The sequence below is a fragment of the Tympanuchus pallidicinctus genome, unplaced genomic scaffold (genome assembly GCF_026119805.1).
Source record: "Tympanuchus pallidicinctus isolate F22 unplaced genomic scaffold, pur_lepc_1.0 scaffold1, whole genome shotgun sequence".
NCBI classification, from domain to species: Eukaryota; Metazoa; Chordata; class Aves; order Galliformes; family Phasianidae; genus Tympanuchus; species Tympanuchus pallidicinctus.
Genome location: NW_026294618.1, coordinates 91,985,581 through 92,009,448, shown reverse-complemented (window position 1 = coordinate 92,009,448; position 23,868 = coordinate 91,985,581). Strand labels below are relative to the sequence as shown.

Below are 23,868 nucleotides of genomic sequence, written 5' to 3'. Positions count from 1 at the left end.
CAGGGTAAGTTCTTGCTGCTCTCTCAAAAGGTTTCCCTAAGTAAAAGAGAGTGTAAAAAGGATACAAATTCTCAAGTGGATGAAGTTTTGTCAGCTGTAGTGAGAATTCTGCTTGTGTTCATACCCTCACTATTCTAATAGGTCAGGTAAGAGGTATATATAGGAGTGATCATCTTTCTTGAAAACAGTTTTTCAAGCATTAATCTTTTAAAGTGTCAGGCTGTCTAGTACTGCATTAAGAGATGTACATTCAATGTCTGTTAGTGCCTACTCAGCTCCAAAATGTGTTTTGATTTCTTTTTTTTCCATATTAAAAGGCAACTGGTTCTGTTTTGGACAACTGAAGCTCTGCATATATTCTGCAAGGCTCTCTCCCAAAGAAATGTTGCTCGTTTTCAGAAACAATAAGGATCTTGCAAACCTTATTTCCACTGTTATCTTTTTATTTAAATACTTCCTTATATTTCAAAGGAAGATAAAAAAAGATGCAGGAACTCAAGACCTGAGAGCATGTGCTTTATCTGGTGAGGGCTGAGTTGCTGACAGCCTTTTCCCACTCCAGGGGTATCAGTGGTCAGGGCGCAAAGATTTGTCTTCAGTTGATTTAAATGTGTTACTTGCTAATCAAGTCCTTCAAAAAATACTTAACCTGAATGAATAATGCTGAAGCTTAACAGAAAACATGCAGGGCCCCAGGTCTTACCTGAACACCCATGTTATGAGGGGTTGCAATACCATCCGCTTTCAGGTATGTGGGACTTTGTGGTGCTGCTATTATAAAAGCCTTTATTCAAGCATAATGATCTTTCTTCCAACATTACATAGGAAGATATTGGTAAAGAAATATTTTCAGAAGCTGCACTGAGAATTTATACAGTAATAAAGCTGTACAGAGGGTACATAGGATTATATAAAGACTATTAAATCTATCAAACAAGGTTGCATATTCTTCTGCCATGGAATTAGCTCTTTCCTCCTTGTAAGCATGTGCAAAGTTCCCATTTGTGAGTTAAGGCACGTGTAATTTAGCATATATGTAATTTTTTGCTTTGTATGCTGTTTGATTGTCTTCATCTGATCTTCACCTTTTTGAAGCATCGTAGGCTGATGGCAGTAGTTCAAATGACAGTGAAGAGGAGCCACTATGAGAGAGAAAAATGGCCTGAAATTTAATGAAAAATGCCCAGAGCAAGTATGAATGTTTCTACTTCTACCATAAGGAGTGTAAATATTATTACAGAAGTAACTTTAAGATATGACTTGAATGAGTTAAATTTATCTCACTTGTTGTAGAGGAACTTCAGAATGATACATGCATTCCTCATTTGGTCCAGATATAAGTTGTTAACTGAACTTCAGTAACAGGTTAGTTTTCTCCTAGCTCTCTATAGGACACACATAATGGTGAAGAAAGCATTTATCCTCCATTCCTGTGAATACTCTCATGCCTACATTTTACCCTGTTATTGACAGAAAAGGCAGGGAAGAGACCTACACAAGTAGGTCTCAACTAAAATTACTTCCAGTAAATGAGTGACTTCTGATTAAAATATTGCATCTTATTTGAGGCTGGCTATAGGTACAGCTTAGAAAAGGATATTTCTCAAGACAATTATATAAGCAATATAAACCTAACATATATGAGAATACATACCCAGCCATAACTAGGCAGAATAGAGCAGGATGCTCTTTGCTATTAACTCCCTCCACCTCCCAAATAAGAAAGGAACCTTTTAGAACGGAATGAACTTACATTAATGAGGTTCAATTCTATTGTCCCAGTTTTCTCGGTATCCAGTTTTTGAAACATTTCTGTGGAATGAGATGATGGAGAAAAATGAATATAGGGACCAACTGGAAAGATTTCCTCTTCTCTGTGCTTCAGCTCAGAGATGAGTTTATGACAGACCAACAGACTTCACAGTAGCACTTTTTAGCTCAGGGTGAAATCATCCTCCTAAGGACAGACATATTGTGTCTGTAAGCCAGTGTACAAGAACTGCTTGCCAAGTAGGCAGAAAAAGATTTTGTAATAGTTCTGTCTGTAATATTAACAAATGTTAATTTAAAACAGCTTTCAGCATCCAATAGCCTTATAGTGAAAAGGCAAAGCAGCAGAGTTTGGTTTTTAAACCTGTACTCACTGAACAAGGTTTCCAGCCGAATCAAGCACCGGACAAAATTATCAAAGTCAATGATGAGGTTTTCATCGGCAAACCGAGCCACAATGATTTGATGTAACTGGCCGTTCAACTTGAACCCTATAATATGATGTCAAGGATTGGAGGAGAAGAAGAAAGGAAAAAAAACGAACAACAAAACCATAAAAAAAAAACACCAACTATTGACAGTGCTAGAAAATTAAAGATATACTTTTGGTTAAATTGTCAAATTTTAAGGAGTATCTATTCAATTTTGGAAAGGCTCCCACCACCCCCTCCTCACTTGGAGTTATTTAAGCTCCTGACAGTGTCTTGTGTGCTTCCTATGGTGCAAACTCTCACATTTCATTAGCAAACTGACTCTTGTAATGCTACTGTGAGCATCACACCTTGGTTAAGCTACCTCCCTTCCCTAAGTCGCAGTATCCCTGGTGAAAAATCCAGACTAAGTGGAAGTCTTTCAGGTGTGGATGAATGAGATGTTTCAGCTTAGAAATCACGTACAGGAGTGCAGTGAGCATCTGCCACCTCAGCTTGAACGTGCTATAATACTAAAAAGACAATTACCTGCAGCTTCCAGTGCTCTCCTCATCTCGTATGAATTCATAGTTCCAGATCGATCCACGTCAATTTCCCGGTAAATTTTCTGCAGGACATAAAACCCAAAGTCAAAACTTGTCAACATTTGGGAGTGCTTTTCGGCTTCAGTCAAAAGGGTGAAGAGAAGCTGTGGATGCTGAGGGCTAAAACCTTGGCACTGAGGACGCATGAGTTGCAGGAGGCGCATCATACGCCTTCCCAAAGGTGTCACAGCACTGGAATGCATGGCTGTCACCCAGCTTCTGGTCAGCATGGCCTCAAGCAGACAGCATAGGACTTCCAAGCAAAACACTCCAAGCCAACCAGATCATTTTCTGGCTACTTCATGTTCTGTAGAACTCTAGGGGAGTTTTGGTTGTGCTCGCAGTTTGCTAGATAACTGACCAGCTTCAATTAGAATTGACATGGGTGTTAAGTAACTTGGCCTAGTGCATACATTCGGCTGCTGTTCTTGAGTTTCCCTTTCTAGTCTGTCTTGATCCTCTGCAAACTCAGAGGAGCACCAGTCATGAAGAGGCCTCATCTCCTTCAGACTGGTTTCTTTTCAATAGAACGGGATTTGCAGTGATTGCATTCAAAGGAGCTGCGTGCAAAACTTGCAATTAAACTTTCTGGTAGCTATATGTCGTATGAGGCAAAACAATCCATGTTTTATTGTATGTACTCCCCCAAAAGTTGTGTCTTACCTGGTATTTCTGAATCTTTGTCCAGAGTGTGTGGAACTCCTTCAGTCCCAGTTTTCCACTCCCATCATTCTTGCTGGAGTCAAGGTAATTTCTTTGCATGTCAGAAAAAGGGTTTTCCCTATTTGTGCTGGGCTAATTAACATGAGCATTTGTGACTTAATTGCTTTTTTTTTTTTAAATATTAAGAAAAGGATGCAAGTCCTCTCTAGAGCTTATGTTTCTGTTTGTCTCTTTTGGGTTTGTTTAAGCATTCTGTTGAATACACAAATGTTCTCCAAGGCTTCTTGTCTTTCTAAGTCAATACAGTGACTGATTCATTTAAACTGTGATCAGTTCACAACCCCTTCTCACTCCTCCTTTGGTAATTCTCTGTCTTTTCAATACATGTATAAAGCAGCACAGATGATGCCATTTTGCTCTCCGTAATTGGTTTGACACCTGCAGTTACAGGAGTTTGTAAGTCTAGGTTATAAACAGGAAAAGACACAACTAAGCCTGCTATTTAGAGAACTTTTGCACAGACAGCTAACAAAAAAACCTGGTCATTTATTGCTTCCCTCCCCAAAAGCACTAAGTAGTCAGTACTGGCTGCTAACACAAGATTTTAGCAGATAATCATTTTGTTTGGTAATTTTTCATTTATTTCTGAGTACACAGTTCAACTCCCACTGAATAGAGAAGCTGGATGTAACTATTCTTACACCTAAGTCCTTCATCCTACACTTTTGTGCTTATTCTTGGATGTAGAAACTCCTAAAAATCAGTATAGTCTCTGGCTCCTGTTATTTGCTTACTTTGTTTTCTGTTTATTAAATCCTTATGGCTTTACAGTGCCTTTCCCAACTCCAGCCAGATAACAAAGTGTGTAAGTACAGCCAGCTGTGTGCATCTAAACTACCAGCCAAGCCTGTCCCCACCCTGCTGAGAGCTGCCTGTTCCCAGCAAACGTTACTGTGGCATCAGCTAAACCCTAATATGCAAGACTTAAAAACAGATGGCCCTGTCTGGAAATGGAGTTCCCCCACTGCCTGAGAGAATGTGTATGTCGTGGTCAGCGGCCAAAGCAAGGACTGCAGTTTTTATGTGGGGTACCAGAGCAAAAACAGCTTATCTGCTTCAGGAGGCATTGCAAAAGCAGCAGCTCACCTACTTCAGGCAGAAAAATAGCACCCTTAGGGAACAGCCTTAAAGGATACATCTAGCAGGTCAACCATTATTTTGCATGTCTCAATGCTGAAGCCATCAGATTTAATATCTTGGCCTGTAAAGAAAGAGCAAGAGATGGAATTATGGCTGCTTAATGTACCAAAGGACCTTCCTCTATTGCCTAGGAGTAACCAGTGTACACACCTCTACCCTTAACTGCTTGTCTTTTCAGAGGCTTTGCAACTGGCAAGATGACCTTTTCATTTGGGTAATTTCATTTCTTCATAATTAGTGCTTAGCACTTTGCCTTGTCTGTGGCAAATTAGTTACTCAATGGCAGTGTGGTGTCTCCTTCACATCTGCACTTACAATGAGGTGTTCTACTGTATGGCTGCCGTGGTCTGGGCCAAACCAGCACAGCAGGCAGGAGGGAATGCCTGCCTGCTGCTCTGGGAATTACAAACAGCATCCTCAGCCTTTGGGATCTAGCAGTTGCATTGGTACCCCTTATAAGGTAAGCTTGTCCTTAAAGATAGTTCTGGTCTTGTACAAGAGAGGGACACAGCACTGAAGCAGACAAATGAATGCTAATAAACAACTTTTTTTTTTCCTGACAGAGAGACTTTAGGGTGAAAGTTTGCTGTGATATTTCCTCGAGCAAACAGCCCAGTTAGTCTAGTTTGTAGGTATGCTGCAGAAACAAGAGACAGAGATAAGCAGACAAGTTCAGGAAGGCTTTACAGAGACGATGGACAACATGGACTTTTGAACTGTGGAGGTCAGTGCTGGGTAGCTGCATTCATCAAATCAAGCTTGGTAACCAGTAATACACCATTGATAACTAGTGTTCCATGTAGCACAGCCCTGGCTTCCTAGCTAAGATTTCACTTTGGAAATTTAAGAGAATTTCTTCTCCAGGCTCAAACACTGCTTCATGTAAAAGAAAATAATCCTTAGCCAAGCTCTGAATGACTTCACAGAAAACCTGTGGGCTGCTGTTGTAGAGCTCTGACTACTGGTTCTGCCAACAGGCAAGTGATAGGACTTGGGAGCTGCAAACGGTACTGGAACTGCAGAGGCACCAGTTGTTCTGTCATGGTCTTAACAGCTCCTCTCCAGCAGAAACTGTTCCCAGATGCAAAATCTTTCAGGTAGGAAATCAGTTTTCTTGTAGAGACAAATTTCTTTGTGAACAAATTACTCATGTAAACTTCTTTTCACTTGGGATGTCAATGTGATCTCCTGGTCCCTCAACCAGGATCACTCAGGGCAATGGTTCATGTCAGGTTTGAATCCTGCATGGTTTAATACCACGTACCAGCAGTACCCTCCCCTGATTACTACCAAGCACTAATTGCAGAACCACTTAGCTTGGAATAGACCTTCAAGATCCTCAGATCCAACCACCAACCCGTGCTACCAAGTCCCCTCACTAAATCAGTCCATCTTCCTGGCAGTCAGTTCCCCATACCAGGCACCGGAATAAAAGGCACCTGTTTGCAGCAGGCTTGCAAACATGCCCTACCAGAGCGCACAGCCTGAGATACGTGAACACAGCCCACATGTTTCTGCAGCTCCCTCAGGCTGCAGGGCATGTGGCCCTGGCCATGTGAAGAGAGGATCTCATGGCTGCACTGGGAGCCCTGCTGGGGGCAGGTACTTACGCTTAGCCAAGATTTTATTCAGGATGCTGCGCAGCTCAAAGGCAGAGATCTCTGCATCCTGAAGAAAAGAGGAAAATAATTTCTTCACTGGGAGACACAGGCACCGTATCATAAGCAGCCTCCTACTCCTTAGGGATTGATGGTCAAGATCAGCGTCCCTCAGAGTTTCTGTCTGATGTGGGTGTGCCCTTATCATGAAACCCATTTGGCCAGTCTGAATCCATTGGCACCAGTGACTGGGAGCCGTTCCTCTTGCACACCCACCCGTGCCACCAGTAAGACATAACAGTGAAATACTCACGCTTCCTGCCAGCTGCCCAAAAAGCTTTTTGAAGCTAGGCTCAATGTCATCTTCACTGATCTCAGTCTAGAAGAGAGATAGAAAAACAGAATATGGAAAGGAGGAACTTTTCTGCCTGAGAAGGACTTAATGTCCTTCTAATAATGATGCAGTTTAAATGGCAAAGTTGTAGGTTGTTGTAGTTGTATTGTTTGCTTTGATTTTGATCATTTTTAGATTTAGGGAATGCTTAGAATGTTGTTGCAAACACTGAAGGATTAAGAACTTCTGCAATGGTTTTCACTAAAAAAAAAAGAACATTCTTTATCAAATTCTGTATCAAAAAAGGACACAACCAAATTCACAATCTTGCTGTTGCTGCTACTCAGCTGGGCTAGCTGTCCTCATTTTAAGAAAAGATTGCAAAATGTAAGTTCTCATGTTGGAAAAAAAATCCCATAGTCATGTAGAGACACATTACTGGGTGAAACATTCTCAGCCCTTACAACACAAAACCTATGGTGAGCCACTTCCTACTCATGGAAACAACATCCCATGAGAAAGTATACCTATGGCTAAAGGCTTGTGCTCCTGGATTCCTGGACAGCAAAGGGAATTTCCTATGGCTTCAGCTTATCTCTGCAGGCAGCACCTGATCCTGGGCACCTGGAGAGCCCAAGCTCCCCACCTCAAAAAGACACAACTTTTTTTTCCATTATTGCTTATGGTGTTTTCTAGTCACTGGTCTGGACATTCAATTATGCATATCCAAAAATCTGTTTCTAAAGTGGGATAAGTTCTTGCTAATGCCTGCAGAAAAATGCCATCTGCCTGGACTGCAAAGGGAACAGGACAGCCCAACCCCATTTATTTATGACAAAAATTATCTCAATTTAAAATATTTAAAACATACCTCTTCAAAATTGGCCTCTATTTCATCATCTATAACCCTAGAAAGATACAGAAATTGATATCAAAAACAAAATAAGTCACTTTTCTGATTCAATTACTTTAAGGTCCAAATTCTTTAAATTACGGTAATAATAATGCATGCTTACAGCTGAGAGGTTGGTGGAGTGAACCTCAGACACACTGACATTCCAGTATTCTCATTGGTATAGAAAATACTCAAGGAGAGAAAGGTTTCTGCTTGCAGTGAAGGAGGTAAGTTGCTGTGAAAGATCTCCCACCCCTTCCCAAGGCCCCATCCCCTGTGCTGTATAGGACATGTCACATCTGCAGCCAACAGTGTGCTTTGAGCCAGCTCTACTAAAACCCAGCTCAGTGTTATTAAAGACAGCAATTGGCTGAACAATTGTCTTGTTTTCTTCTCAGCATGATTTCAGAGGTGTGGACTATTTCTCGTAGTTAGTGTGCTCACCACCAATGCAAAGCATGTCTTTCTGTGGCTTTCTTGTTTCCACAAATCAGGCTAGGCTGTGGGACCCAGCTGGCTACACTCCAAAGGCTCCAAAAAGCATCTATGCAGACAGAAATTACTATAAAATAAATAATAATTGTAACAAACCATCCCATTCCTAGTAAATAACCTGTAGCACAAAGCTACGTACGCTGAGTTTGCGTTTTTCTCTGAGAAGACTCGGAGGCAGAAGTCTCCATTCAAGTTGGGTTCAAAGGTAGAGGGCACAACGATGTATTCTCCTGCGGGGAGCTTGAACCGATTCAGCACTTCCCGGAGGTTGATGAAGGTGTTGGATTTTTCTCTTGCTTTGTTAGTCAGGAAAAAATTTTTGCTCAAATGAATATTCGTCTGGCCAGAAAACTTAGGGAAAGCAAGAAAACAGAGAAAACCCATCATTGGCACGTATTTGTTCTTTTTAGTTACAAACACAACAGAGAGGACAATTACCTAGGTGTGAAGAGAAAAATGTATGCTCCACCAAAATGAAAGAGAAAAGAGAAAGGGAGTGGTGTCTCGCACCACAGTACTCCTGTATTGCAGACCATCTCTCTACAGCATTCAAATAATGCTTATGTTTAGCAGATTGTGAAAAAATCTGACAACTCTTTTTGGAGACTAACATGGTCTGATAGTGACAGGACAAGGGAGAAACTGAAAGAGGAGAGATTCAGGTTACATTTTAGGAAATCTTTCACAACGAGGACAGTGAGGCCATGGCACAGCTGATCAGAGAAGCTGTGGTGCCCCATCCCTGGGGGTGCTCAAGGCCAGGTTGAATGGGGCCCTGGGCAGCCTGAGCTGGTGAGAGATTCAATGGCAGGAGATTAGAACTGGATGGTCTTTTAGGTCCCTTTCAACCCAACCCATTCTATGTTTCTAGATGTTCTTTCATCCCTGATTTTATTTGAAGGCCAGATGTATTGCAGCTGATGCCCAGCCCCAGGACTACTGCCACGAGGGCATTGCAGCTCTGCTTCCCCAAGCCGCCCTGCAGCAGAGAGCCCAGTTCTGCAGGGCTCTGAGAATAAAATCAGCACTGCATGTTACAGAAGTGTATTTGAGTGGTGACATCTTCCAGAACAAACTCTTCAGGGCAGGGATTTAAAGACAAGCTATTTCAGATCCAGAAGCAGACACCAGGAACATGCTCTGCTTAGAAAACCCCACTTCCCCTCTGTCCAGATTTTTAAGAATGCAAAACCTGTCAGACCTGCTGCAGCTATGGCGGAAAAGTCAACAGACTGTAGTTTGAGTCTTTTGGTACGCAGAATAGATTTTAGACCACTAGGGTATGAGCCAAGGAGTAACAAAATGTTGCTAAAGCAGTCAGAAGGCAGGTAAGAAATTAAATGAACTGGTAACTCCACGTTTTACGTAGCAACCAAATATGCTGCATGCTGTTCCTGTGCCTCGGGGATCTGAGTGCACCCTGTCAGGTACAGCAAGCCATGGCTGAGGTCACCCTGGCACTTTGCTCCACCTCATTTGTCTGAGAGGGGCCTGCAGCCCTGCCTTGCATTGCTCAGCCATCACACCCCACTGCATGCCCTTCTCTGACCTCTAGGGCATGCTGTTAATTGCCTGCAGGTAGAATCTGAGAGAAGAAAGAGGATGCCCTGGGGAATGAGAATGAACACCTTTGTGGAAGATTAATTGCATCAGGCATGACCTCTGTGCAGGGCAGGAGCAGGTGTGGGTCTGTGTTGGGAGAATAGCTGTTGCATTGCCTACTACAAATAGCCATGAAGGAGCTGCTCTTGTGAGTTTCTGCTGTACTGGGAGCTCTCATCTGAACCCAGAACATTTTGAAAATGCAATACAGGCTCAATCCCACCTCAGAATAAATGGCCACTAACTTCAGACTCTGCATAGCCCATATGGTCCTTCAGGGAAGGAGGATCCTCTCAATTGTTTTTGCCCACAGACATCAGCCTCAAAGCTGTACTTTGAACTCTTTGACATCACTGCGTGCTACGTACCTCTGGGGGCACCTGCAGAGAGAAAAGGACAGTTAGTTGTGTGCTGCAGTGCAGTTAAGGCAACATTTGTATTTCTAAACAAAGTGACTGATTAAGGAGCTGCCATAGACACATCCCTGAACTTTTAGTCAGCAGACAGGGTTTTACAGGTGTTTTGGCTCATTCTGCCCCTGGGCTCATACTTCCCAAGCTGTGCAGATGCCCTGGCTAGCATTGCATTCCTGTTATAGCTGCTCTTCTTTAGTCTCTATTCATCATAGCATAATAAATAAAGTTCAGACTGTGTTTCTCCACTCTGCAAGTTTCTTTTTTTTTTTTTTTTCCCTTCTTTCTTTGTTTTAAATGGTTTTTTTTTGCTCCTCCATGTACAACCATAGAATACTATAGTTGAGAGAAGCCCATATGGGTCATTGGATCCACACCCCCCGCTCAAATCAAGGCCAGTACTGAAGCTAGGTGGGGCTACTTGGGACCTTGTCCAGATCAGATGTGAATATCTCCAAGAACATAGCTTCTGTAATCTCTCTGGATTGTTGTCCGTGTGTTTGACCACTGTTTTGGTGTAGGAAATGGAATTTTCCCTCTGCCTACTGGTATCTGATTCAGCCCTGGTTTGGGTTGGAAGGCCAACTTTACTCAGGTAGAGCACAGAAGGAACTGGGGACTTTGCTGGGTTAATAGAGTGAGTGACTTTTCCTTCCATGCATCTTACTTGCCTCATAAATTGCAAAACCAATGGTATGCATGTCCTCTCCCATCTTCCTCTGCTTCCTCCGATGCTTCTGAATCAGGCCAATAAGAAATGTGCAGCCTCCCTCAGGATCATCAGGATCCTCATCTTCTTCCTCCAGCTTAATTAAATACTGTGGATTCGTCCAGAAAGTGTCTGTGAAGTGGATATATGAAAACTGCTCAGAGACTTCTTTGATAAAGCTGACACATGCCAGCTAGGACAGACACAGCCCTGACTTCCAAATTAAGCTGTGATCAATGCTTCCCTTCCGGCCTCACAACCACAAGTAGACCCTCATTATGGAGCCGTGTCTTTCATGCACTTGCATTTTCTGGATATCATTCCCTGATACTTCCAGCATGTCATAAGCCACCCCAGACCAGTGAACATCAAGGACAAAGGTGCGTTAGGCAAGCAGGACTGACCAAAGCCAACACCAAAGTCAACATTACACCAGACTCAGAAAGGTTTCTCACCACTGTGCCACTGGGGTTATGGCTTCAACCCAATCCTTTACACTGCAGAATATCTATGTGGAGACTGAAGCTCCCAGAGCAACAAGCGGATGAGCACACTCTTACTTGGGTAATTCCTGCAGCCCCCCGCAGTAGCTCCTCGCCTCCAGTTCCCGTCCAGCTTCAGCAATCTCCACTTCTTGTACCTGTCACTTGTCAGAGTGTCTGGAGTCAGATTGCAGATTTCCAGGCGGGAGTAGTGCCTCAGAAAGTCGTTGAAGGCCATCCTGGGGGAGGCAATGCCATCTCTTTAAGATGGTCAGTATTTCCAGACAGCCACCTTGTCCTTCTTCTACTCAGCAATTTAGCACTGGGAATTGGGGTGAACTTACTCACTCATCTTGGAGAGTGTGGTGGGAGAGGGTACTTTGTATGGGAAAAAGGCTCATTCACTTACCAAAACTCCCCATCCTCATGTCTCCTCGTCAGCCGCTCTCGCACCTCAGGGTCAACACCACTCCAGTTTGGGCAGCTGAAAGACAAACCCACATTAACTGCAGTTTAAAAAAGTTAAATCTTAATGTAACTGGTCTGGCACAATGACTCAGTTTTCTCACAGCCCTACACAATTGCTACACTCCATGACACCCACCTGACAGCGGCTCTAGGGCTCTCAAACAACAGCAGAATGGAAATACAGGCACATTAAGTACCTGGCCTGTTAAAATGCAAGGCAGGAGTTTTATTTTCACAAAATACTGATGCCTTGACTGAAACAGAGCAGGAAGACCCAGAGTAAATACTGTTCAGCCACAACAGTACATAAACTCCAGCTTTCATTGCTAACACAGAAAGGCATTTTTACAGCCCTTATATAAAGTAGGTTTTCAGAAGCTCACCACTGAATCTGGGCTGTTAAAACAGCAGAAACAACAAAAAGACTTGCAGGAATCACAAACCAAACCACCCCATCTAGCCCAAAAGCAGGTGTTTGTATGGAGGGCACTGTAGCATGGGAGACAAAGTGGTGGGATGCCTCTTTTAACCAGCTCAGTATGAACATCGCATCCAGGCATGACTTAAAGTGAAGCTGGAGGTAGGGAGAAGACAGAGGACAACAGGAACACAAGCACTTCCCTGCAGTCAACACCTATAGGCAACATGCAAGCCATTGACTCACTTATCATTCCATTTCCCCGTCCACTCCACTTCCCCCCAGGGATTTCGGATTCTGATGAGCTTCTGGATACTTCCACGGAAGTTCACCTGGTGGGATCAGAACACAGAAAGTCACTCAAGGACTCAGCTCTGTGCTCTCCTCCATTTTTTTTTTTTAATCTGCCCATTGCTGTGCACACAGAGCCTGAGACAAACAAAGCTCTACGAGGTCCAGTGAGAACAGTCATTTTTTACGAGGAACATGCAGTTCTGGAGGCAGGAGCTGCAGCATCACTAGAGCAAACAGAGGAGAGCGGGCAGGGCAGAGCTCCAAAGTCCAAGGATGGGTCTCCATAACAAACTCTCCATACAAAGCCTGCAAACATCTCTAAAGGAGAAGCTTGCCTATCTTTTTGTGAATTAAGGTCGAATTCCCTCCTGATTCTTCTTCTGTGACAGGAGGACCAAGTGCATGCACCCCAACCTGCCTGCGAGCACTGCCCATCGCCTTGCAACAAGCCTGTGGCTGGGGACTCATCACACCTCACTTTGCCATTTTATACGTACTTCAAAAATAACTACTGGAGTGACCAAATGTCCTTTATACATGTGAAGGATGCCATGACCTGTCTGCTTCCTTTTGTTTTTGCACACTTTAACTTTGTTGATCACCTACTCTTGGCTGGGCACCTGGCTCTCACACACAGTGCTCTACTGGAAGGTGCTGATTGCTGTTAATTAATACACAATAATATTTTTTTTGCCTGGCATGTCTCACACATCTTGCCGTGCACCTAAGGTGTAATCCACCAACAGATAATGCGCCCTCTGCACAGAGCTTTCTCAAGAACTCAAGTTTGCATTTACCCAAAGCACACAGATTAACTCGCTATTTCTTCACACAGAAGTGACTCAGAAATCTGGTTCTGCAGAGACTGAAGAATTTTTGGCTATGAAGACCAATCTGTTGCTGCTGCGGCTCAGGGAGGATCACGCACGGGGCTGGCTGCATTTGTCCCCGTGTTGGGGCACAGCACCTACCTCCTCTGCCCCAGTGACGGAGTACGCATGTCCCTTCACCAGTTTCTGCGATGTGACTGCCTCCGTCTCAGCTGCACTGGTGATCTGTAAGAGCAAAGAAGCTATTACAACACTTGACTAGTCTGACCTATGAACACCGCAAAGAAAATCACTCCTCACAAGAAAGTGGCTGCTTGACATCCTGATTTAAAGCTTCTTCAACCTCCATTAAACATGTTCGTCACTCTCCTTCCTCCTTATCAGAAGGTATGTGATCTTCAAACAAGCATACTTGAAGCTTAGAGGAAAAAAAAATAAAGAAGGGAGTGGGATCAAGCAGACAGAATTCCTGCTGCCATTTCATGCCCTATTTTTACTACAGGGCATTATAATGCTTAACTTCTATTCCCCTTTTTCGCTGACAGACAAGAAGAAAAGAATTTACAGGATTTTTCAAAGACCAAACTCACTAACAATTACTTTACAGTGTATAAAGCACTCACCAACAAAGGAATATATTTACTTTTCCCCACCCCCAGCATGAGGTTTGTATCGTTCTGGAGCAAAAATCCAGATACCAGATTCTTATCTAAATGCAGACTAGAACATGACTGGAAAGTGCTGTAAAGTTGCACGTTAACATTAACAAAGTATTTTTCCTGCTGTGAAACTTCCCTCTCTTGTGACTGGGATTTAAAACAAAACAAAACAAAAAAAACAAACAAAAAAAAAAAAAAAAAGGGAGGAAACACTTGAGTTTAAATTATGAATGCAATTCTTGTCAACAATTTACCTTTTCTTTAGACACAACTAAGATTTAATCTCCTTTGGGAGTACATTGGTTATCGCAGTAATGATACCCAGATTAATTTCAGTGAGGCCAAAAGCAATGCTGAATTGCTGTAGTCAGTGACAAAAAGCTGCTCATTTCTTTATAGCACAGATATAGATTTTGGCAATGTGTTTTCTGATAAAGCCTTTGAAGTGACCAAGAACAGCCTCCCTGACTGGACAATGTATCCCAGTTGTTTTTGCTTCAGTTTTCTTTTTTGGAACCTTTGGGTACAACCTGTACAACAAACAGGATGGAGACCGCAACAACTGAGCGCACAATGGAGGAACCATTAGCAGCAGCTCTTTGCCCAAAGCCACTTAGCCTGTGGCAATCTGCTGCCAAGTCACAGACTTTCTGAAGAACAAACATGTACACTGGGATCCCTAATGAGTTACCCCTATGATTCTTCACCATGAGCCTAAAAACAGCAGAAATTTTCATAGAATATCCTGAGTTGGAAGGGACTCATGAGAATCAAGTCCAACTCCTGGGTCTTAAGGAAGAAAAATAACTAAGGCAAAGAGCTTTAACACATGAACTAATTAGATCTATGTTTCAACCTATTCTCATTGCTGTGTCGTGCTTCCGGGTCAAACTCTCCAGGCAGAAGGAAGAGCAGAGAACTGATCTTCAAGAGGCAGAGGGAAGCATCCTCTGTGCGCCTCCTGCGGTTGGAGCACAGGTCCACCTCCCATGGGCCCGCATGCAGAGTGAGAGCCAAGCACCCAGCAGTAAGCACCAACTCACATCGATGGAGCAGCCAAGGAGCGAGCCTTTCTGCAGTGCTTTCTGAATGATTTTGAAGAGGTTGGGCGGTGCCTTCTGCAGCTCATACCATTCTGCAATCCCACCAGTGAAGTCCTCAAAGCCTTCAGTGGTGGTGCCACCGGAGAGAGCCTCGTATGATCCATTCAGCCTGCATGAAAGCACACACCCACAAAACCATCAGGTTCCCTGTTCTCTTGGAGATTGGCACTCGGTTGTGGAAACTGTCACAGCACTTCTGCTTTCAGCAGCACCATGGCAGCTACAAAGGCAACCTCCTTCCTTCAGCTTTCCTTCTTATAGCTCTTTAGAGTAAGGCTGAATGTGATCATTTGCAAGTTCAGTCATATCAATGACAAAAAAAAAAAAAAAACAACCACAAACGAACTTGGATGCTATTCAAACAAAAAAAAAAACAACCCCCAAAACTCAAAAAACAAGAACCAACAACATACTTGTTCACTCCCTTAAGCAATCATGGGATTGACTTTCAGCTGCTCTAGAATAGTTCTGTTTCTTGAGTCAATTTAAAAATTGTAATGTTATATGGCAGAATTCCTCCCTGACCCCCTCCCAAACTTGAAATTCACCTTCGAGCATCTTCACCCTGAAGACAGATCTGGGCAGATGGACTGACATGCTTTGCATACCAGCAGTGCAGCTGAAAACCCTCACAGGTGCTCAGAGCACATGAAATGGAGCTCCCAGACCCCAGGAACAGGAGATGACACTCAAAGAACAGGCTTGCCAGGGGATGTTTTTCTTGGCTAGCAGCAAAGACAGTACTTTTGGCTGCTGTCAGTAGCACCTGTCAGCACAGCTTCACTAAAGCAGCTGCTGTGATAATGAGGCTGACATTTTAATGTGTAGTATCTGCTCTGTGGTGGATGCTATGGGGAAATAGAAGCAGTAAGTGAGAACAAGCAGCTCCTCTTGTCCCAGGCGGCCACCCAGGCCTTACTCACTTGGCGTAGGCCTTCTCCAGCAGCGCGCTCCAGAACTCGCTGCCTTCCGCTGAGTGCACAAAGAGCAGCTCCCCATTCTTGGTGGGCAGCCGGTCGTCCACCACAACATCCACCCACTCTCCATACTGCCAGAACTGGGAGAGAATGCAAACACCTCATCAATGGCCCATGTCCACCAACAAATAGAACCCCTGCTCCTGGCTCTTTGGTCATTGGCTTCTTCCCTCCATCACCATCACTCAGCTTGGATTTTGATGCCTGGTTTTTTGATGTCCCCCAAGATGTTCCGAGAGACATCTTGCATGTAGACATGACCAACCACACAGGTTCCTGGCAAACAGCACTCAGGAGACGGCGAGAGCCAGATTTCCACATACCTGAAAGTGGAAAATTCCTGCATATTCATCCTGGAAGCTCTGGTCTCTGGGAACAACACGGGCCAGAATTTCTTCATTCAGAGTGAGGGAGGCAATAGCTGCCAAGAGCCAGCAGTCCCCTGTAAAAAAAAAAAAAAACAACACACATTACTCAAAGTTATTCTTTAACTTTTGCACTGAATAAGGATTGTGCATTATAACCAGCATGGGGATCACTGTGCCTTCTCAGAAATGAACCACCTCAGCCGTGATGAGATGATCCCACTCATCACTTTACCTCTAGGACACATTAAATGTATGCATACAAATATATGCCATTTCCAAGCAGATGTGTTTTCCCAAGATTTAAAAACAAACAAACAAACAAACAAACAAAAGTAATAGCAATAATTATCACCCATGCTGGAACTATTTGAAAAAGAAATAAATATTCAATTGAGTATACAGCATAGGTTAGCATGAGTGAGTATACAGCATGGGGAAAAGTCAAAGAGCACAAAGGTTCCCTGGGGTGCAATTTCTCCTCAAAAGGCTTGTGTTTTCTCAAGAATAGGCTGCTTTCTTTTCCTTCCTCTACATTTCACCGATGCTTATTGACTTGACACCCAGACATCTATCCTAGGGCTGAGTTCCTGCTAAAGTTCCCTTGCAATCTCCTGCCAAACAGGAGCTCCTTTGACCTTATACACCTCTGGAGGCTTGTTAGAGGCCTCTTTGTCCTGTGCAGCATCCAATCTGACACTGGTCAGAAGAGAGGCAGGAAAGACCTGAAGGCAGGCACTGTTTCTCGAGCCTACACACCTCTTCACTCTTCCAGGGATGGAGCCAACACACACTAAGCCAGGCTGGGTCCAGGCTGTTTGGACAGTACTTTTCCACACCATCCCTCTCCAAGCAGGAGACTGCAACTGTTGCATTTATTTTCAGAAACAAATGTTGTTTTAAGAGTGGTCACCTTCCAGTTAAGCGCATTAAGAGCGTGGTTACTGACATAAGGACTCAGTGCCACCCTGACTCCTGCAACCCATAGGAAGAAGTGGCATTTCAGAATTCCTCCTTAGGAGAATCACAGAGTCACTGAGGTTGGAAAAGACCACTAGGATCATGTAGTGTCATCCATCACCACCATGTCTGCTAAGCTGCGTAATCAGAGCTGCTGTTGCTACTCTGTTTTGTGAGCACAGAAATGATGGCATTATGCATCAGATCCCCCAGTACTGTCCTGCAGCATGCGTTGGATGGCAGGCTTAGGAAACACACATCAGCTGCTAGCAAGTCAGAGGCCTGCCACTTTGAGTAGGGCCCTTGTGTGGCCAAAATCAGGACATTCCCATCACTGAATTGAGACCTCATTGTCTCCTCCTCTTCCCGGACTTGTTTCTCTCTCACTGGCACTCATTGCACAACATCACAAAGCATCACAAAAATTCACTAACACAGGCAAAAAAAATCCTTCTGTTTCTTCTTCACAGTAAGGATGACAGAGCACTGGAACAAGCTGCCAGAAAGGTTGTGGAGTCTCCTTCTATGGAGATATTCAAGACATGTCTGAACGCCTACCTGTGTGACCTACTGTAGGGTACCTTCTTTAGCTGGGGGTTGGACTCAATGATCTATTGAGGTCCCTTCCAAGCCTTGCAATTCCGTGATTTATGAAGTTAAAGGAGGTTACAGGGACAGAGAGGTGGGTTATTAAGTATTTGGCATATTGGGCTTCAGATAGCAGAGACATTCTGGACAGTGGGAGAAGGGGATGGATGTAAATACACATGTGCATAAGATATGACAAATAGACAATCTCAAAGCACCCTTAACACTAGGATCAGGCATGAGACATGTCAAAAAATCACAGATTAGTGGGTTATTAGGTCTCAGCACACAGGCCAAATAATCTATCATCAGTCACAGAGGCAAAAGGCTGGATTAAAGTTTATCAGTAGGACTGTACTAGTGATCTGGCCATATCAGCTTCCATTTCCAAACTTTATAATCAGCATGCCAAGTACATCAACACAGTAAAACAAACATAATCTCTCAGAAACTGCAGTGCAGGTGGCAGAGGTGTGCAGGAAGCTTGCGTCCTGCACAGCAGCCACCCTTCCCCTTCCATCCCTGCTGGGCTGCCCACAGCATTCCCATCTGAGCAGCACTGACATACATCTCCTTCCCTGCAAGGCTTTGCAGATGTGCACAAAGCAAGTCTGACATCTCAGGCTGACAGCAGGTGGATTCAGGCTAGCTCAGAGGATGCTCACCCACACTGCTGGGACACCTTCCTTTGGCCAGGCAGTTGCATGCTCTTCTCCAGAATAAATCAAATAAACTCACAAAAACAGCAACTCAGCCTGCTCAGCACAGCTGTATTGGCTGTGGTGAGTATTTGGCCACAGTATGTGGCACAGCTGGATGAAACCACACAGTTCCTGGACAGCATAGCCCCTGCTCCCAGTCAGCTGAAGGGGTGTTTCCCCTCCCAGTTGCTCAACCTGCAGCAGCCAGCTGAGCACACACTGCAGAGCTTTGCTCAGCCATGCACTCGGTGACTCCAGGAGATCCCCAGAGTGTTTGACACCGTGTTATTAGCATCAGAGAAGTCATGGAGGACCTCTGAACTCTTAGCAGAATTAAAGAGGGTTTTCCTTTACCTCCTAGTTGTACCATGAAGGCAGACAGTAGAGAAGGAAACAGGAGGCTTTGATGTAAAGCCTCTCTGTGGAGCAGTTTCTAATGAAAACTTAGGAGTCAGACAACTATAGATATTGACCCTGCCTGGGCAACAGCTTCTTGGCATTAAAGGACAGATAGAGCATATATATAAAAGCTCACCACCCCTTGGCTTCTACACGTAGAGGTGCCCAGCAGTCAGGACTTAAGCTCTGCCTTTCCAAACTGACATCACTAAAAGCAGACCTGATATTTCAAAGCCTTTGAGAGTACGTGGAGTTTTAGCCTGCACTAAGCAAGCCTGAAGAAGAAGCTCCTTACCAAATATCCTTAATGATAAAACTGGTCCTTCTGTATGGCTGTTGAGCTATAGGTTCTGTATAGGGTATATTTGGAAGGGCTGACAGCCATGTTGGGCTAATCAGTGCAAATGCACAATGCAATAGACAGAACAAAGTGATCAGAAAAGAGGATATTATCAGGCTGTGAGTTTATTTATAATAACAAGAAGTAGGGTTTTTTGGTGGTTTTTTTTTCTTACTTTTTTTTTTTTTTTTTTGCATCTTGCTTCCTGTGTGCTGCTCTTGCTGTTTTACTTCTGATTTCTATGCATTCATCTGTGTATTTACCTAATCTCCAACAATAAACAACAATACTACAACAAAAAAACAAACAAAAAGAGTTACAACAAGGCAAACATAAATAGCCACAAGATGCTTGGTCTAAAATAGGCCATTCTGGACACCTAAGCAAGGCAAAGCTTATTGTACAACACGAGGGCAGCTCGTGTAGCAGTGTGGGGTCAAAGAAGAAAAGTACATTCAGTCAATCTCAAAAAGCATCAGTATATTAAAGCAGTCATAACTATAGATTAATAACTATGTCGGTGGCTGAGATATTTGTATCAGTACTGTGGGACCCCTGGAAATTTTCTGGTTGCAGACCAGAAGCAGTGTCAGCTCACCACAATAGAGTGGTTTTCTGCGTGGGAAAACCATGCATCTCATTTTCTACATTCATCCTACTCACTTTATTATTTTTCCACACATCTGTATTCAAAGAGAATATATCTATGATTAAATAGCAGATAAAAGACACTGTGCCCTATACACCTCAGTGTTGTGATACCATGGTGACATCCCTCCAAAGAATGTGGTTAAGGGTGAATAAGCTTCCTCTGCATTTGCTTTGGTTCTGCTACAATGAGTCACCACATCCCATTTGCTGCAGTTCTGGGCCAAGCCCCATAATTAACTGCAGACCTGATACTGCAAAACTGACTCCAAATACTTGTCCTAAAAAGCTTCTAATTAACAATGATAAAGCAGAATAATGGCTAACCCAAAGCCAAAAGGGGAATAACTGTGCTGTCCTGAGAACCTAATGAGCTTTTCTGTGCTGGCGATCCATGCCAAGAAGCCTGTCACAGCAGTGACAGATGCATGTGCTTTGGATACCTACTGTAAGATGCTCCAAGTAGGTTAGCACCTGCTGTAAAACACACAGGCCTGTTGCTTTCTGATCAAGCTTTTTGGGTGATAAATAGACCACTAAAGTTTTCTATGGACAAACAAAAATTTAATAATATAAAATGCAAGAACATCTGATGTCATTTAGTGCAATGTCCTTTGGAACATTCCGAAACATGATGTGTTATCAGTGTCACTAAGTGAAGTTGAAGTAAACCGAAGTTTAGTTAAATCTCTCTTTGCAAAGGTGTTAGAAGAGGCAGAGGCAAAATTAAAAGCATTTACACAGAACATCTGTGCAAAAGAACACAGATTCAAAGCAGGGTCTTAGTAACTCAGTGGCTATGGAGGAAGAACCTATAGTGTCGAATTAGTTCATCAGTAAGTAACAGAGAAGACAACTCTCTCTGCACAGATTGGTAAGAAGATAGCAAGGCCAATCACAGCATCAGTTAGTCATGCTGAAAACAAACACGAACATTGAGAGCCTCTCATTCAAATGTTGTTTCAGGAGGGAAAGGCACAGAAGCTGTGACTCAAGTCATACCCTTTGGTGGTACCCCATAACCTCAAGGGAACATCGGACTGTCAGTTATGGCAATGATGCTCCAGCCCTCTGAGCATCCTCACGGCCCTTCTCTGGACCCGCTCCAAAACCTTCACGTCTTTTGTGCACTGCCGTGCTGCAAACGGCAACCGTGAGTCAAGCTAACGAGCACACAAAGGCGGACAGCAAGCAGGGAACGGAAAACCTGCCTGCATCCTCCCTGCTCCTATCCGGCACGAGGCGATATGGTGGGAACGGGAGGGCAGAGCCCAACACGAACCCACACGGAGCAGCGCTGGGAGCAGAAAGCTGCGACCGCCGCCCCGCTTACCCAGGGCTCCTTGGCAGATGTCGGTGCGCGTGGCTCCGCCGGCGATGAACCGCGGACAGGAACACAGCTCCTGGCAACAGAACGAGCCCGGAGTTAATCGAGAAGGACGGAACCAAGAGAGGGGCGAGGGCGGGGATGGAGCCGGAGGAGCACCGCGCATCTCGGACACCCCGAGCCGGGCACCTACCGTAGGTCTACACCAGACGACGCCCTTCGTTTTGTAGGAGTTGGGCCCCAGCTCCCGGTACCCGAGAGCGGCGGGACCGGCGGGGAAGGAGGGGTCGTGGAAGAGGCGGCCGCCCTGCAGGCACTCCTGCCGCAGCGCCCCGAAGTCCTGGCCCAGGTAGGGCACGGCCTGCCCGTGCCTCCCCGCGCCAGCTGCCGCCGCTCGCTCCTTCGCCAGCGCCGCCGCCATCCCCGCCATCGCCCCGCCGCCACGCCTCTCCCGTCACGGGGCCGCCCCGGGCGTGCCGCACCCCGCGGGTCGTGGGAGGGGAACGTCAAACCAGATCCCAACCAAAAAATCCCTCGTGGGGTTGAAGGGAAGCGCGCTTCCTTCCCGCCGAGCCCGCGCATTGCCGCGGGTGTTCATCCTCCGCAAGGAAACGGACATTTTCTGAGTTTAAAGCGCTTTCAGCGGGAGGAATCCCCGCCTGGATCTGCAGCTCTCAGCGGGACGCACGAGGAGAAGGCGGATGGCATCGCTCCCAGCGTACTGCTGGCGTCGGGAGTCCCCCGCTCCAAAGCCCCGCACGTGTCCGAGGATGGCATCTGTCCACGCACAGCCCCTCGTGCTGCCTGCACGGCTCCCTGCAAGGCCGCCTCCGGCTGCGTGCCGCTGGCACCGCTGCAACGGGGCTGTCCTCCCAGCGAGAGCTCGGGCGGTTCGTGCCGTGCTTCACGTCTGACTCACAGCGCTGCCCGGCAGCGCGGAGAACCACCGCGTTTGGGGCAGCGGATCCCGAGCTCTGCACGCACTCGTAGGGCTCGTTCGGAGCCGTCCTACTGAACTAAACTCGATGCCGTTGTTTGAAAAGACTGGTAGAATACCTGGCTTTGTTGTGTGGTGAGAAGTGGGGATTTTCCCTTGAGAATCATAAAATATTTCCTTCACTGTCTAGACAAGGCTCCTCGATGTGTTGAGGGGCTCTGCAGATTTGCTTGGTGGCTTTGAGCTTCAATAATTAATGATTCCTCTGCTTATACTCAGCACACATTCTGCTTACACAGTTATGGGACAAAACATTGCCATTGCACTGGAAAACAAGCAAGTTCAACCTGAGGCAGCCATGTGCCTGGCAGCTACAAGGGCCAACAGCAGCCCGGCTGCCCCTGGCTCAGCGCTGATGTCGGGTGAAAGGAGGGCTTGTCCTGCTCTGCTCTGCTCTGTGCAGCCTCTCCTCCTGCACTAGGTGCAGATCTGGGTGCCACAAGACAGATACCACTGTGTTATTGGGCATCCAAAAGAGGGCAACAAAGATGGCGAAGGGTCTGAAGGCAACCTGTGTGAGGAGCGCTGAGGCCGCTGGGTTTGCACAGCGCAGAGCAGAGGAGTGAGGAGAGGCCTGATGGCGGTTGCAGCTCCTCACAGGGAGCGAAGGGCAGCGCTGAGTTCTGTGTGACAGCGACAGGGCCTGAGGGAACGGCATGGAACTGTCAGGGGAGGGGCAGCTGGGGGTTAGGAACAGGGTCTGCTCCAGAGGGCGGTGGGCACAGAACAGGCTGCCCAGGGCAGTGGGCACGGCCCCAGTGGCAGAGGGAGTTCAAGGGGTGTCTGGACCGTGCTCTCAGACATAAGGTTTGGATTTTGGGTGGTGCTGCAGTGTAACCTGCAGGGAGCCACGTAACCGCAGAGCTGCTCCAGAGGCACTGGTTTGGCTCCACACAGTGGATCAGAGCTGTACAGCTGCCACAGATCAGACTAACCTCATTTTCAAGAGCCATAGTAGAAGGAAACTAATGTCAGTTTAAAGCAGAGGTTTTCACTAGCCTAGAAACGAAGTCTGGTTTACGAACTCCTCTAGCTAGCTTCCAGTAGGTGCAGAAGCTTAAGTTAGATTTGTCATACAATAGCTGTTTTCTTTAGCAACCTACCCGTGCCCCATAAGGGATTACTAATGACTGCTGTAGGGGCTGCTGGCAGCGTTCCTGTAGTCTATGCCTGGATAATGATCAAGAACATCACATGTATACAAGGTTACACAGCCTCTCTGTGCAGACAGTTAACAAAGGTTTCTTGGAGTCCCTGCAGTGAGACAGGCTAAGAGGACCACAGGGATGTCCCAGGTAGGACGTGCTTGCTCTTCTTTCCCTATGTCCCCATCCTCACTCAGTAACTGGGAGCAACTCTGTGTTTCTCCTCACACCTCACAGCATCTGTCTCTCTTCTAAAGGGGGGCTATAAGAAAGAAGCGGACAGACTCATTAGCAGGGTCTGTTTTGATAGGACAAGGGGAAATGGTTTCAAACTAAAAGATGGGAGATTTAGATTGGATATAAGGAACAAGTTTTTTACAAATCGGAGTATTGGTGAGGCACTGGCACAAGTTGCCCAAAGAGGTGGTGGGTGTCCTGTCCGTGGAGGCACTCAAGGTCAGGCTGGACGAGGC

At 45.3% G+C, this 23,868-nt stretch overlaps 1 protein-coding gene across 1 annotated transcript; it reads right to left on the bottom strand.

The window, feature by feature from the left end:
• Window positions 1-769: 769 nt before the first annotated feature.
• CAPN2 (calpain 2) lies at window positions 770-21,698 on the bottom strand. Its single transcript, XM_052673588.1, has 21 exons — window positions 21,447-21,698; window positions 21,260-21,329; window positions 16,249-16,367; window positions 15,872-16,005; window positions 14,889-15,057; window positions 13,328-13,411; window positions 12,309-12,394; window positions 11,586-11,660; window positions 11,255-11,415; window positions 10,657-10,826; window positions 9,941-9,952; window positions 8,110-8,321; window positions 7,452-7,488; window positions 6,560-6,625; window positions 6,259-6,316; window positions 4,645-4,709; window positions 3,449-3,517; window positions 2,730-2,808; window positions 2,145-2,261; window positions 1,754-1,812; window positions 770-1,142 (listed from the first exon to the last, which is right to left on the bottom strand). Exons 1-21 carry the CDS (start codon window positions 21,681-21,683, stop codon window positions 1,119-1,121), a joined length of 2,103 nt encoding a protein of 700 aa, XP_052529548.1. The 5' UTR covers window positions 21,684-21,698; the 3' UTR covers window positions 770-1,118.
• Window positions 21,699-23,868: the final 2,170 nt, after the last annotated feature.